Consider the following 14,474-nt stretch of genomic DNA (forward strand, 5'->3'; position numbering starts at 1 on the left):
ACCACTGATTTAGCTTTATTTTTCATGGAGGGGGGTAAGGCGATTGAGTTGTACGTTTTGTTATGTGGAACACAGAGACTTAAACGCCTGGGTTTTGTTGCGTTGCCTTGTTGTTGAGCTGCTCTCATATAGGCCATGCGGCTTTTTATAGAACAGCAAGAGCTGTAAACACATGGCGTGTAGCTTCTGTGGACTGTCACAAAATAACACCATGTATGTTTATTCACTTCAGTGACGTCACTTCACTGAGACGACATATTGCTATGGGTCCACATTCACATAGCCAAGAAAATAAATAAACGACTTAAGGTAACAGTATTTGGAATTAGGATAAGACTTAAGATCCAGGTGCATGTGATAAGCATTAGTTAATAAGCAATAAGGCCCTTCTAAGAGGCGTATTATCATTGTTATTTCTTAATAAGACTTACTACCCATTAACTAATGCTTATTAAAAGCACCTGGATCGAACGTGTTACCAGTAATGCTGGTTCTCCAGCAGAATACTGATCAGTGTTTTGTGTGGCTCCCCTAAACCTACATAAATAAGTTTACTCATTTAGTTTGGCGTTTTCTGTGTATGTCATCAGTGTCCTAGTTTTGTAGTTCAGCCTTACACAGCCCACCACAGCCCAGTTCATCCCAACGCAGTCCAGGCATTACCACAGTCAGTCTCTCAGGCTCAAGTCCAGGGGCTTCCCTGCCAGACAGTAGAAACGACTGGGATGGAGAGTGGTGGAGGTAAGATTGCAAGAAGTGAGGCCAGGGGGCTTACTTGAAAAGGCAGGGCACCAGAGGTCGACAGCAGCAGCTGAACACTTGAAATGGTGTTCGGTTTCTCACTCCTCCAGCAATCCCACGGCAGAGGCTGCCTTGCCTCGCCCTGACCTTCCATTATCCAATCACCCTGGACTACCCTGGATTGCAGGGCCTGCTGCCCTGTCACACACCTGATTCGGGGAAGAATGTGTGTGTGTGTGTGCGTGCGCGTGTTTGTGTGCTTGTGTGTGTGTGTGTGTGTGTGGGTGTGAGGTTAGTTAATATGATTATACCTTATTTAATTTTCTTATTTTATCAACAAAAGCACCCTTATTCATCCCATTCAATCATCATATTAAGGTTCATCTCTCAGTTCAGCAATTGCTTAAGTCAGATAAGAGACTATTTAGTTTCTTCATAGTCTCTAACTGGCCAAACAGCCAAATTGGCCTACTTTTAATTTAGACTGTGGACTGTTAGACAGTTAGACCGTGGGACCAATGCAGTTAGATTAGGCACTGGAGAGTTGCGGACAAAACTAAACAATTGAGTTCTTGAATAAGCAGATGAACAGGTAAATACAGTCTCTGTCAATATCTGTGACATTCTACACCAAATTCTATTCTAGGTCCACCCCCCACGTAAAGGTGTATGGCGGCTAGGGCAAAATGTAGGGACACTTCAAGGTTTCACTTCGGGCATTGAGACCGAGTCAATCCCCTGAGGAGATAGATATATTTCTAGTCTTGGTTATGGGGTCTTAGGATCAGGGTCCAGGGGGAATACACATCCCAGAATACAGGTGTCTCTAGGCAACAGAGTTAGAGAGAGAGAGGTATCCCCACAGGGGAGATATCTCCAGGCTAGACACAAGGGATCAGCGATGGGAGGGTCTAGGATGAGAGAGAGAGGTCCTACTCTGAGGAAGGAGAGGTCTCGGCTGCGGTCGATGCTGGTGATCTCCAGGTTCCCCATCACCACCTCGCAGTTCTCGTAGTACTTGCGCAGGGTGCGGTACTGTTGCTCCAGGTCGGACAGCGTGCTCAGCTTGTTCTCCGTGCCTGCACACACTGAAAAGGAAAGACAGGGACAGGACAGAACGTCAGGTCTTTGCAGTCCTTTGAGGCCAACTGTTCTCAATCTCAAGGAGACTCTGGAGAAAGGAATATTTCCCAAGTTAAAGATTTTCAGGACAATACAAAAGCTTCGGTCATCTATTTTATCGTTATGTCTATCACAATGATCTAATTCTGATCCCCAATTATTTATATATTTTTTTTGGGGGGGTTGACTCTACAGTTAATACCAATTTGGGTTTTAGGTTAGGTGTCAGTCCCTGGCCATTGAGCTGTGAAGTACAGATGTGCAGAATGGCCAGCGTAGCAGGAGAGGTTAGGCAGCTTCTGATGCACACAGGGCATATGAAACCCCTTTAGCTGCAGCCCAGGCAACGCTCTTGACAAGTAATTAAAGCCAGTCATTTCCTCCCATCAAACACCTTACCCCCACGACCGACACCAGCCATCTGCCCCGTCAGCTTGCGCTGCCCGCAAGCCCCCCCCCACCGTGAACACACCGTCACACATGCGTGCAAACACACATGCAAAGACAGGCACACACACATACCCGCTCCCACACACACACACCCTATTGTGAGTCTTGGCTGCAACAAAGAAGAATCGCTTAAGTGAGGATAAACAAGAATTAAGAATAAAGAAAAACAACAACACTTGACATCCTTTATTGCCACATGACTGGCAGGTATGCAGTCTTCACTACTGGTACTGACTGGTGAAATGGTACTGCAGATCACACTGCTGCTGAATATCTGGTATCTGAAACACAGTCAGGTCCCTAAAACACAGTCAGTCGGGAGCTTTGGCCAACCGAAGACGCCACATTATTATTCGATCCGAGCCATGTTGTCACCCAGGATTTTTCTTGGAACTTTACGGTTGACAGGGAAGCCATAGGCTTGACAGGGGTGGCAGGATTCCTCTTAGAGACTTGTCACACACTCACCCATGAACTTCCACCGCCAAGGGAACACACCTGTCTGTTTGAAGACAGCTTTCCTCCAAGATCCCCTACCTCCAATTTAACTTCTCACTCTACGTTCTTCTCTGGAGTGAACTAAGCTTTCCATCCTTCCGTCAAGCATTTGCCTCTGAGTGGCCAATAAACGGCAGACCCCAATCTCATATTCAGAACTTCAGTATTAGTGGTTTGAGGCCAAACCTTCGATGCTTTATTCGATTTATTTCCCCACCATTAACCTCCACCCTTCCCCCACCTGAAATGGAAAGAAGAGAAAACAAATGGGATTCAGCTTCAAGGCAACATGGGATATAAAGACAAACGATATCTTGTTCTAACACTGCCTCCTAACCTTATATTAGATTACACGAGGCAGGGGAAGCATACAGATCTACCCGTGGAGAGCGAAAGCAGACAGCAGGTAAGGTGTACTGGCTCATGCTGGTCAGGTGTGATCTACGGCCACACTAGGTGTTTTCAATAAGCGTTAGCATGAGGCTCAAGAGTGGGTGGGGAGAGATCATAAAGCAGGGTAGCAGTAATAAACAGTTATTGCACCCTCAGGGTATCGCACTAAGATTACAGAGGCATTATGGGAGGTGCAGTCTTGTGAAAAGGACAGTTTCTTTTTTTCTTTATCAGCTTCCCTGAACACGGGCTGTGTGCTGCAATAAACCCAGCTGAATACTTCCACATAGACACCTGTATAATAGGGAGCGGCAGACAGGGATGTGTGGCGAACGCTGCATTCAAACAGGCTCCCCGGCTCTCTGTCGCTGCAAGGTTGGCTTGCTTTCATCTCCACTTGTGATCTCTGCTGAAAGCTCAGGTCTTGACTGCCAAGTGAACCACAGCAAAGCCACCTGTGCTGTACGTAGAATATTTAAGTGTGTGCCGATTTCACCCTCATATGACTGTGTGTGTGTGGGGGCGGGGGGGTTAGGGAAGCGGACTAGTAATCAGAAGGTTGCCAGTTCGATTCCCGGCCATGCCAAATGACATTGTGTCCTTGGGCAAGGCACTTCACCCTACTTGCCTCGGGGGGTATGTCCCTGTACTTACTGTAAGTCGCTCTGGATAAGAGCGTCTGCTAAATGACTAAATGTAAATGTAAGTCAATAAACTACACGTTATATATGTTAAAATGATATTAGAAAGATAGATAGTTAGGTTGATTGATTAATTGGTTGATTCAACATTGATGCCACTGTATTTACCAGGCTTTCTCTAATTGGGATTATTGGGTACATGGGATTACAATAAAGAAAAGAACCTTCAGTGTTCCATCACGTTTCAGATGACTGGTAAATGTCTGAATGATCATATTTTGGCAGGCCATGCACAGGAAAGAAATCACACTGTGTTCATTTATGTTGGTTTATTCCCCTATTTGTCATCTGTGATTTGATTTAATTTCTCCTTGGGGATTTCCATTTCAGCAAATGATGGATTGAGGCGATGAATCACAATTCAGGATTTCTAATATACTTAATGAATAGGAGCATAAAGCCACGGGCAATACCCATGTCCATCTCCATGCACGGTGTTTCAGCCCCTACTTGTGTTCATTCATTTGTTGTGCATAGAAGCCTGCCAGCTTGTTATGAACCTTCTGGGGATTTGCACACATTATACACAGGCTTATCTATGCACCATGGCAGCAAATTATTTAAAACACAGATTCAAACATGGACATATTATATGGCAACATATTGTACTGATAACACGGCAATTAGCAGGATTTCAGATTATTTTATTTGCTTCCTGTAGTGTAAACCCAGTCTACAGTATACATTGCCTTTTTCTAATTGCGTCACTGAAACTCACTGCAATATTGCATAGGTCAGAGTGATATCTCTGTGAAGATAGGATGAGTAAATGTACAAATGCTCTATATTTTTACCTACCACAAATCACAGAATAGAACCGAAATCCAATTTAGACAGCGAATATCTATCATGTCACTCAATCTTTCACAGTTGCCCATGAGTCTAATATTTCATATCTGCTTGTGTCAGACCTTGCTTTCAAACGACAGGACAGACTGTCTCCGTCAGTCAAAAATCATAACCACTCTATAAAAGAAATAAAACACTTTCCCACTCACAAACACACCTCCATCGCACTCCACATATTGTAGCTACGTGACTGGAGAAGGTAGGTCTGCATTTTGTAAACCATGGGATGCTTCTTGCTGACATGATTTCTCCTCACCTAGACACTCACGAGGACATTGGCCTCCCGTGATGGAACACACAGAATTCCCGGTCCCTTCCGGTCAGTCTACCTACTACCGACTATATATATCTGTGTTTCACCATCCATTTGGCACATTTCAAGTTTGAGTCCACTCTTGCTGCCTAATTGTATTCAGCCTTTGGTCTACATCTCTCTGTATCACCCCCATTTAGGAAGAATGCACTCTTTAAATACTGATGATTGTGAGGTTCCCACACCTTTCACCGTATCCAAGCTTCCCGTGACTAGAGATGGCCAGTGACACATAGATACAGTTCATACTGCATGTGTGTGTGACATCAACAGGATTCAATGTTTGAGAGACCGATCAAGCTGCAATTTGATCAATTTTCATCTAATTTGCTAATCTATAAATATACTCTGCGGGAATCAAAAGTCAGAGTTTCTCCTCCTCATGTGTTCATTTGATCCTTATTGCACAAAACGACTCCATTAACAGTGCCTGTGAGTTTATTGAACATCAATAAAGTGGAGAGGAGTCTAGGTCTCCCAGGGTTATTGGTCCTCGTAGAACGTCAGAAAAGGTCAGGCTGATACCCAGTAACTGTCAGAATTAAATAAAGTTGCAAATGTCACTTCCTCTAGTAAACATTGGCAAGACCTCAGTTTGGGGAACGTGCTTTGGGTAAGAGATAGAAGCCAGAGGACCCTAGTCTGCATGTGTGAAAAAGGGATTCTCAACATGGTGAACCAAGAGATAACAGCATTGGTGTTTCGGGTGAATACATTTCCATGTTAACATTTACTACCCGAGGGGAACCCTTTTCTCTTGATTTGTCACCAGCTCATTCTTATTGACCTTCGCTTTCTGTCGTTTAATTTCAAAAAGGTGATCCAGAGATTAGGGATTAGTACATGAAAGAATAAATGGAATCCGTCCTGCTGACCTAGAGGAGAACGTTTGACTGGTTTGTCCCCTGTCACCCCAGAGTCAGGGCTCATGGGTAAAGAATTAGTTACAAACGGTGACTGTAATCACAGTCCAGATTACTGGTCCATCTGCTGAGCAATTTAATAAGCAGCTGAACAATAACCATATGAGATCGTGACGACCGCACGGTCCAGTGGAGGCAACGACTCTGCTCCCCTGTCTCTCTGCCTTCACATGATGTTACTCCTGCCACCATCCGGATCCTAAGATCACCAACCTCTATCTCCACCAACCGCAGAGCAAACGCTTGCTCTGAGGAAACCCAATGCAGCGGCAAACAGGAAGAGAAGTGCTTGTTGGCCACTGTCAAGAACTGCCAACAACTTGAAAACGATATGCCTGGATCAAATAGCGATGCCTATCCCAGACCCAACAGCAGGTTTGACTAGCACTCTGAACCGAAGGAACAGAGGGGTTTCAGGCAGATCAATTACTTTAAGCCCCAAGAAAGACATCTGTTGAGATATCAATGGAATCACATGCCACTTTGAATTGTTTCTTCTCCAGCAATTGGTTTATGACAAAGAAATGTATCAATTACCAACAATAAATCTAGACTAAAGACAGTGAGCGAGGGGAGGTAATTATTTCGTGAATCGTTGGAGAATAATTTAGGCAACAGTTGTTCCCTTCTCCAAGTGTAGCTGCCTCCGTTTAACATGACTGATCTAAAAAAGCGTAGATCTGTTGTGCTATTTACAGAGAGGTGATGAGAATCCGCATCTGGACTCTCTCTGTCTCTTTATCTTTGTGACAGGTCTGTGGATGCCTGCTGTCATATCAAAGATGAAAGATGAGAGGGTCTATTTTTGTCTAAACAGGGTAAGTGTTCCAGGAGACTCCAGTACACACACACACACACACACACAGACACACAGACACACACACACACACTCCTGCCTTCCGTAATGAAGATATTACAAGACTAAGTTCATTGTCACCAGCACAGTCTGCGACATTTGACCTTATGTCACTGGAGGGGTAGAGGGGTCTGCCCTCTCTTTCCCTCCATCCATCCATCCTTCCCTCCCTCCCTCTTCTCTTTCTCTTCCTCCCTTTAACTCTCCCCCTATCCTCTTAATCTCTCCCTCCATTTCCTCCCCATGAACTCTCGTCCTCTGCCGCCCTCCGTCCACCCTCCGTCCACTCTCCGTCCACTCTCCGTCCACTCTCCGTCCACTCTCCCCATCCTCCATCTGCCCCCTGAGTCTCCGGCCCTTTACTACATTATCCTCAGAAGAGCCGGCTAACCACGACACACACCTCATTACCCATAATCCCCCTGCCATCGTCCCCCCATGTCTGAGCGGCGCTGCTGACTCCAGGATAAAGGAAAGCCTTCAGAGAACAGCGGGTTCTGCAGGAGGCAGGCTGGTCTGATACCAGTCTCTCTGCGGCTCACTGCTCCCCACGGGAATGGAAAAGGTGTTGACCCTGCATTTGTATGGATTAGACAGCAAGGACAGCTTTCTGAGACGGCATGCAAGCTAAATATGAAACAGGAAGAGATGAGAGTGATACGATGCCGATTGGTCGTTCGTTTGTATCGCACAGAAATGTATCAGTGAAGGTCAGGGCACGTTTATGTAAAGGTGAGGCACATGCTGCACAGAGAGGTGGTGTGGATCATCTTGGAGGACCATCGTTGCTGAAAGAGAGAGAAAACGATGCACATAGCAGGGTCAAACACTGACCAGGAGGCATTGTTAGGAGGCTGACCTCACACCCACCCAGAGCCACCTTAGTCATAGGACACAGACCCATTTTGAAGGTTAGCAACATGTTGCCTTGGTGTTAGGTGATTACAAAGGTGTAGTAGTATGGCGGTAAGGGGAAACAAGTACCCCAGTAAAGCCCAATCTCTTCCGTACAAAGTTTCACTTGTACTTAACCGTAATGAAGTGTAACAAAATAGCAGGTACTACAGTGTGTAAATAAAGTGTCGTTACTTTTGCTACTCTACTTAGTTATGTTAAGGTCACTTTAATGTAAAGTGTCCCTCAAAAATGCCCTTCAAATGGCGATTCAGTTTAGCTGGGCTTGAGGCAGACTCATTACAGTGGTGCTCAAACAGAGGCAGAATAACAATAATTTTCTTTGCATAAAAAAATGATTTCATACCTGAGGCTACAGTATACTCTGAGGTCATAGCATGATGACAGACTAGCCGAGGAACCAGGAAGCTTGGACAGTTGATTTAACAAGAGAGATTCAATAATGTGGTGAAGAATGTTTCTTTTACACCGTTTGTGATTTGTATCTGTTGGTGTCTACTTAACAAAGGCTGAAGGTCACAATGTGTGTCTCGTGTAAGGAGACACAGTCCACCGACAGTGTATCCACATAGCAAACATCAAGTAAAGTCTCCAAGAACAAACAAAACATCCACCAAACTGGCTGAATAAAAATAAAAAATACTATTCTTTAGCAATTTACAGCACTGCGTATCGCAGTCGAGCCGGAAAACACTCGAGCTCGCTTTCCCAGCCGTCCTCTGTGACCTTGCCATTGTATGTTACTTGAGGTAGGACCACCAACGGGCGTGTGCTAAGTGGGAGCGCTGGAGGAGGAGTTGTGTCGTATGAGGTTTTAAATGGCAGCCTCGCCTGCCCCAGGGGAAGCTTTAGCTTGTCTCACACCCTGCATGGACTGCTGAGTTCTCCCAGCCTGTGCCTTCACTGTGGACGGGGTGGATGAGTGGGGGGGGGGGGCTGCCACGTCCTCTCCCCCCCCCAGGCATTGCCATCTGTGTGTGTGTGTGTGCTTGAGGGACTCTCCGTGAAGCCAGTGAAGCTACCGAGGATCTCCTGGTCCCAGATGCTACGTGCCCAAACCCAGACAGCCGAGTTAAGCGTCACCTCCACCTCCCTCTCCTCGCGATCCCTATCGCCTCGGGCGAACACCCTTCACACTACACCTCCATTCGTCATCTGTTTGCATGTCACATCAAGGGTTCGTGGCAAGTGTATGTATGCTTAAAGCACCTCCACTCCCCCGGCTAAACTTGTGACCTTGTAGTTGGTATTCCAAGTGCCATCATGGAGGCTATCAGTCTTGGTGCCGGGATCACACACCCCTGTCCCAGCAGCTGGAGGAGGGAGGAGGAGTTCACGTTGTCAAGATATAAATCCTGGAGCCAAACTGATGTCATGGTACTTTGCTTGCTCAAGCTGCTCGCTCTAGTCTTCTCTCGGCCATGTTCTCTCTCTCTCGCACTGTCTCTCTCTATCTCTCTCTCTCTCTCTCTCTCTCTCTCTCTCTCTCTCTCTCTCTCTCTCTCTCTCTCTACTCTCTCTTCTATCTACCTCTCTATTGTTGCAATTGGTCTCTCTTTTTGTTGGGATGCATGGAAGACTCCTGCCCAGGTGCGATTCAAACCGTTTCTGATGTTTTGTTTTTAATTCTACACCACGTTTACGTAAGTCGCCATGGCTGCCGTCATCAATTACAGCAGCAGGGTGGTCAAAGTGTCTTGGCGTATCCTTCATGCTTAGAGGCCTCCGCCGCCTGCCTCCACAGCTTCCTCCATGAATCTTAATCTCCAACTCAAACAGTTGCCATTAATAATCATGCCGGTTGCCGCTGACTTCCACCCCGCTTCAAATCTTTCCGAGAAAGAGTTCCGAGTTTCTCTCCTGCCTGCTTGCTTGCCTGTTCTCCAGCCTGCATGTCTGCCTGCTTACCTGCCTGTCTCCCGGTCTGCCCGGATGCCTGCGTGCGTGCTAGTGTGGCCACCTGTTGGACTGGCTAAAAGCTCACGTGAGAGGAAGCTGGGACCCGCAACAACAGGCAGCTGAGGAGAGAAACGTTTCTCCAATATCTTGGAGAATTCTACGGAATACAACGTTCTAAAATCTGAAATCTAAAATTCCACAATGCCATCCTTCTCTGTATACAAACCTGTTTTCCATGCAGAGGGTTAAAGCACCTAGTGAAGCTTTCCCTGTCACCATGAGAGCCTACCAAAGTGTAGCATGACTGACTGCTCCCTAGGCACAGCGCATCACCACATAAAACCCTCAGGTTCCCTGCCAGGCTAACGTCCCCGAAACATTCAGACGAGTGGCAACACGTCGGCGCCGATGTTTATTAGACGTGCCAGACATCTCTGCGATGGGACCCGACTTCAGACACGCACACGTCTTAATGAAACTCTGATCACATCATCGCTCCTCATCTCCCTCACCTGGAGAGCATGGGAGGCAGCCCAATGTTTGTGTGTGTGCGTGTGTGCGCTCGTGTGTGTGCGTTCTCTCCTCTTCGGCTGCATGCAAAGGCATTATGGCTGTAAACACACAGGGACGGGTTGATTCCAGTGTCCTTGTCCCCCTTAGACGCACGGCTGTATTAGCAGTAATGCGAGTCAGCTGGCCTGTTCATCATGGATGGGATCAATTATAATTAGTTTTAATGCTGAGCAGAGGAATGTAAATAGCCAGGCGTTGACATTCAAAAAGATATAGCATAACACTGAGCCAAGGCAATCAGCCAGGGTAAAGAACCACAAGTTCAATGTTAGCTTTAATCAAGCCTCTTATTACTGGAAAGTGCAAATATGTCTTGTTATACAATAATGTAGTCAGCTATAAATTGTGAAGCTCCCTGGAGCAATGTCCAGCAGCACAAATAGAGTCTTTTGTCTTGGTCGTTGTAACTGTGATGCACACTCCTGAGTCCCGAGCAGGTGACCTTCTCCATTTTAGCTTGTCTTGTCTTTCGTCTATCCAGACAGCTGACAGCTAAAGTCAGAAACTCTGTTGGCGTGATCTTCTTCTCTATGTCCAAACCGCTTTACAACCCAGTCAGAAAACACGGCCATGTTTTACTGACAAAGCGGCTGAATGCGTCTCTTTCTGTTTGGCTGAGAAGGGCTGCAACCCTGTGCCATTGAAACACAGCTGCACGTCACCACTGCAAGTGCTATTACATCACGTGTTTTGTAATACGATACGATTGTATTCCAACATGTAAAGCAAGGGGCAGAAACAGCAAACCGTTGTATCTAAACAGGCCCTAGCTACCATATAAGAAACAACAGATGGCTGTGTGTGTGTGTGTGTGCAGTACAGGATGATGAATGTCTACTGTATGTTGCCCATGATGAGACGGCCCCAGAGCGTAAACACCACCGTCCAGTGAACTCAAGCAGAGCGGGCCACTTTCCACTTTAATTGTTGCACGCTGCAGCAACGTTAATAAAACATGGCAAACAGATACATCTTTGTTCAAGGTACGTATGGGTGACTCTTCAATTATTCATGAAATGCACAGCGGCCATTGTTGTGTAATTGTTTAACACCATTCCTGGGTGGCGAACGGGCTGACTTTTCAACCCCCCCCCCCCCCCTCCATCCATATAAAGATAACCGCTTTGATACTATTTAGTGGCTACATTTATCAACGGCAGCTTAAAAGGCTTAGTAGCCGTTAGCATGTCATTATATTTGATGCTTCAGCGTTGGTTAGCCTCTATCAGTCTTTGGTCAGTTCACTGCAGAGTTGTGTGTGTGTGCCTATGTGTAGTATGTGTGTGTGTGTGTGTGTGTGTGTGTGTGTATGTGTGTGTGTGTGAGTGCAGGCACGTTGGAGTCTGTGTGATGAACAGCAGCTCCCTGACCCTGTCCATCGGCAGTGTGTTTAGGTCAATGCCCCAGTGTCCATATTTCCCCCCTCCCCTCCCACGCTTCCAGCCCACACACTGCGCCTGGAGCCCCTGACCTGGGGTGAAGGGAGCCACACACAGTTGGTGTAAATGGACTACCCAGAGGGTGGGGCAGAGTGTGGTGACCAATGAAACCCTTCCCGTTAACAAGCTATTAATCTGAGGCCACGAGCAGAGAGAAGAGTGCCGAGAGTGATACAGAAAGAGAGACACAGAGAGAGAGAGAGAGAGAGAGAGAGAGAGAGAGAGAGAGAGAGAGAGAGAGAGAGAGAGAGAGACAGAGAGAGAGAGAGAGAGAGAGAGAGAGAGAGAGAGAGAGAGAGAGAGAGAGAGAGAGAGAGAGAGAGAGAGAGAGAGAGAGAGAGAGAGGAGAGAGAGAGAGAGAGAGAGAGAGAGAGAGAGAGAGAGAGTTTGATGAACGCGTGTGAAAGAAAATCTAAAAGAAAGGGGAATGAACGTGGAAGATAGAAAAGGGACACGGAGGGAAAGAGAATGAGAAAGAAAGCGAGAGGAGGGAGAGAGCAGCGAGGGCCACAGGGGACGGCTAAATGGAGCACTTTCATCCGTTCCTCCCCACTGTTACGGGGCCAGACACCTCCACCCCCATTGCTCTGCCCCTCGTCTCCAGATGGGACTGGAGCCAAGGAAGTACTATTACTCCCTGCCCCAACACGCTCCCGCCCACCACCTCGTCACCCCCACCCGCCTCCGGCACAAGACAGGGGGCCACCGAACTACAAGGCTTCCTGGTGAAATCACAGCCAGTTTACAAGGGGCTTAATGAGGTGAAGTCGTCCCCAACAGACTATCACCAAGGCTGTGGCCAATTATGTATAAATCAACCAGCATCAACAGGCAAGTAAGAACAAGTGCCTTTCAATGACGAGGACATAACAGTCCGTTTGCTAATGAACATGGTGACAGCTGGACACAAGCTGTGTCCCCCACAAACACACATCCATACACACACTGGCACACACGAATACACGCACACAAACACACGCACACACACACACACGGGGAGGGGGTTAGAAGATACAACCAGCCATACAATAATTGTTCCATTGGCTCATTGTAGCTGTGTTGCCAGACACAAACTCAGGTGCTAATGAAAAACAAGTCAGATTGACGAAGGCTTGGAAGCTTGCAGCCTCCCTATCTGGTTAATGAAGATGCTGGCTAAGTCGCTAGAAAACTTGGGAAGGAAAGAGGATACCAGCATATTTGTAACTGGAGGAAGAGGCACTGACTCTATCTGAGAGGAGAGAGAGAGAGAGAGAGAGAGAGAGAGAGAGAGAGAGAGAGAGCCAGAGCTCTGAAAAGAGAAATCCTCTCATCAATGACATGGTTATGATCAAACTTTGTACGTGAGTGTGTGCATGTGTGTGTGCTTTTGCTCAGTAAATCTTTCCAAATAAAAGAGAAAGTGACTGATTACTATTCCCAGAATCCACTTTGAATAGAACAAAAGCCACATTGCTCTTCAGTGATAGATTTTAGCTACACTATTATCAAAGGCAACTTCGAGGACTGCAAAGATTTCAAAAGATCTTCTCGAGGGCCAAACGAAAAACAGTTGTTTTACTCTTCGAAATAATTCAATGGAGGAGAGATGGATGGTTGCCAATGCGTCGTCCTGTGTATGTGAGTCAATCTCAGTTCAGTGTGCATATTATTTGCACCCTACCCCACTGCAAGGAAACATATTGTCAAAAGGCCTTGATGCAAATACAGTAAATTAGAATAGAAGGAGACAGGAGGACAGAAAACGGAGAGATTGTTTTAATAAAGAAGTCTCATTCTCCCTCACCTGGACTGATCTAAGTTGACTTTGAATTTAATCTCCATTTCATTTGCATAATAACCAAATCAAAGCAAGCTGCCAGCAGTGTCTTGGACCGCAGGCTTAATCTAAGGGTAACCACGGATACATGTTGAGGTGCAGAGTAAAAAAAAGACCGGAAGGTGGACGAGGAAAAGGATGTTCAAATCCAACAGAAGATGCCGCACATTTTCTCATGCACACATGATCATGCGGCTTTCCATTGAAATCCAACTCTCTCAAGCTAACGTTCATGCAGGTGACCACGTCCTACAGACATCGTCACAGTGCGGAACATCCTACAGCATGTGTGTGTGTGTGTGTGTGTGTTGCATTTCAAATAGAAGCGTGTGTGAGTGCAGGAGTGTAACTCTAATGTAGGAGTAGAGTTACACACAATGCTCCAGAACTGAGTTTCTGTAGAGGGTCTTCATGTGAAGTCAACATTATACAGATCAGGTGCATACAATACCCACAATGTTGATCTTTCCACCTTGATGCTGCAAGAGTTAATGAGGGAATTAGGAGCTGGCAGTGTTGATCGAAAAGTGGGCACATGAGGGAAGCGTAATGAACTTAATGGCTTGTAAAGAATAGTTCATCACACACAGCAAATCAACATACAAACACACAAACACACACACACATACTGTACATCTGTCAACACACACATATGCAGACAAACACACATACTGTACGTCCACATGCATACAAGTACACGCACACACACAAACACGTGCATACATTAACTGTAAATACGCATCCCTCGGCAAAAGGGCAGACGATATAAAAAACTGTGGCACATCCATTTCATGACACATTCCCTATGGTTTCCTAGGCGACTGCTTAAAAGGCGCCATAGACTGGAACAAACATCATCATTGGAATGTAAACGTGTAAGCTTAGCCTTGATTATGGGATGTGGGTACAGAGGCTGAGTCTTCCTATCAGAAAGCTATGAAAGTAGCATCTTAGTCCAAACAAATATTTGTTTATATAATACA

General features: G+C 46.2%; 1 protein-coding gene across 1 annotated transcript in view; it reads right to left on the reverse strand.

Moving 5' to 3' along the window:
* Positions 1-14,474, reverse strand: part of LOC136967187 (receptor tyrosine-protein kinase erbB-4-like) — a 162,822-nt gene that overhangs the window by 85,076 nt on the left and 63,272 nt on the right. The window contains 1 exon segment of the mRNA XM_067261102.1: positions 1,678-1,829. Within this exon segment, the coding sequence (XP_067117203.1) occupies positions 1,678-1,829 (152 nt within the window).

The sequence above is a fragment of the Osmerus mordax genome, chromosome 2, assembly GCF_038355195.1.
Source record: "Osmerus mordax isolate fOsmMor3 chromosome 2, fOsmMor3.pri, whole genome shotgun sequence".
Classification (NCBI taxonomy): domain Eukaryota; kingdom Metazoa; phylum Chordata; class Actinopteri; order Osmeriformes; family Osmeridae; genus Osmerus; species Osmerus mordax.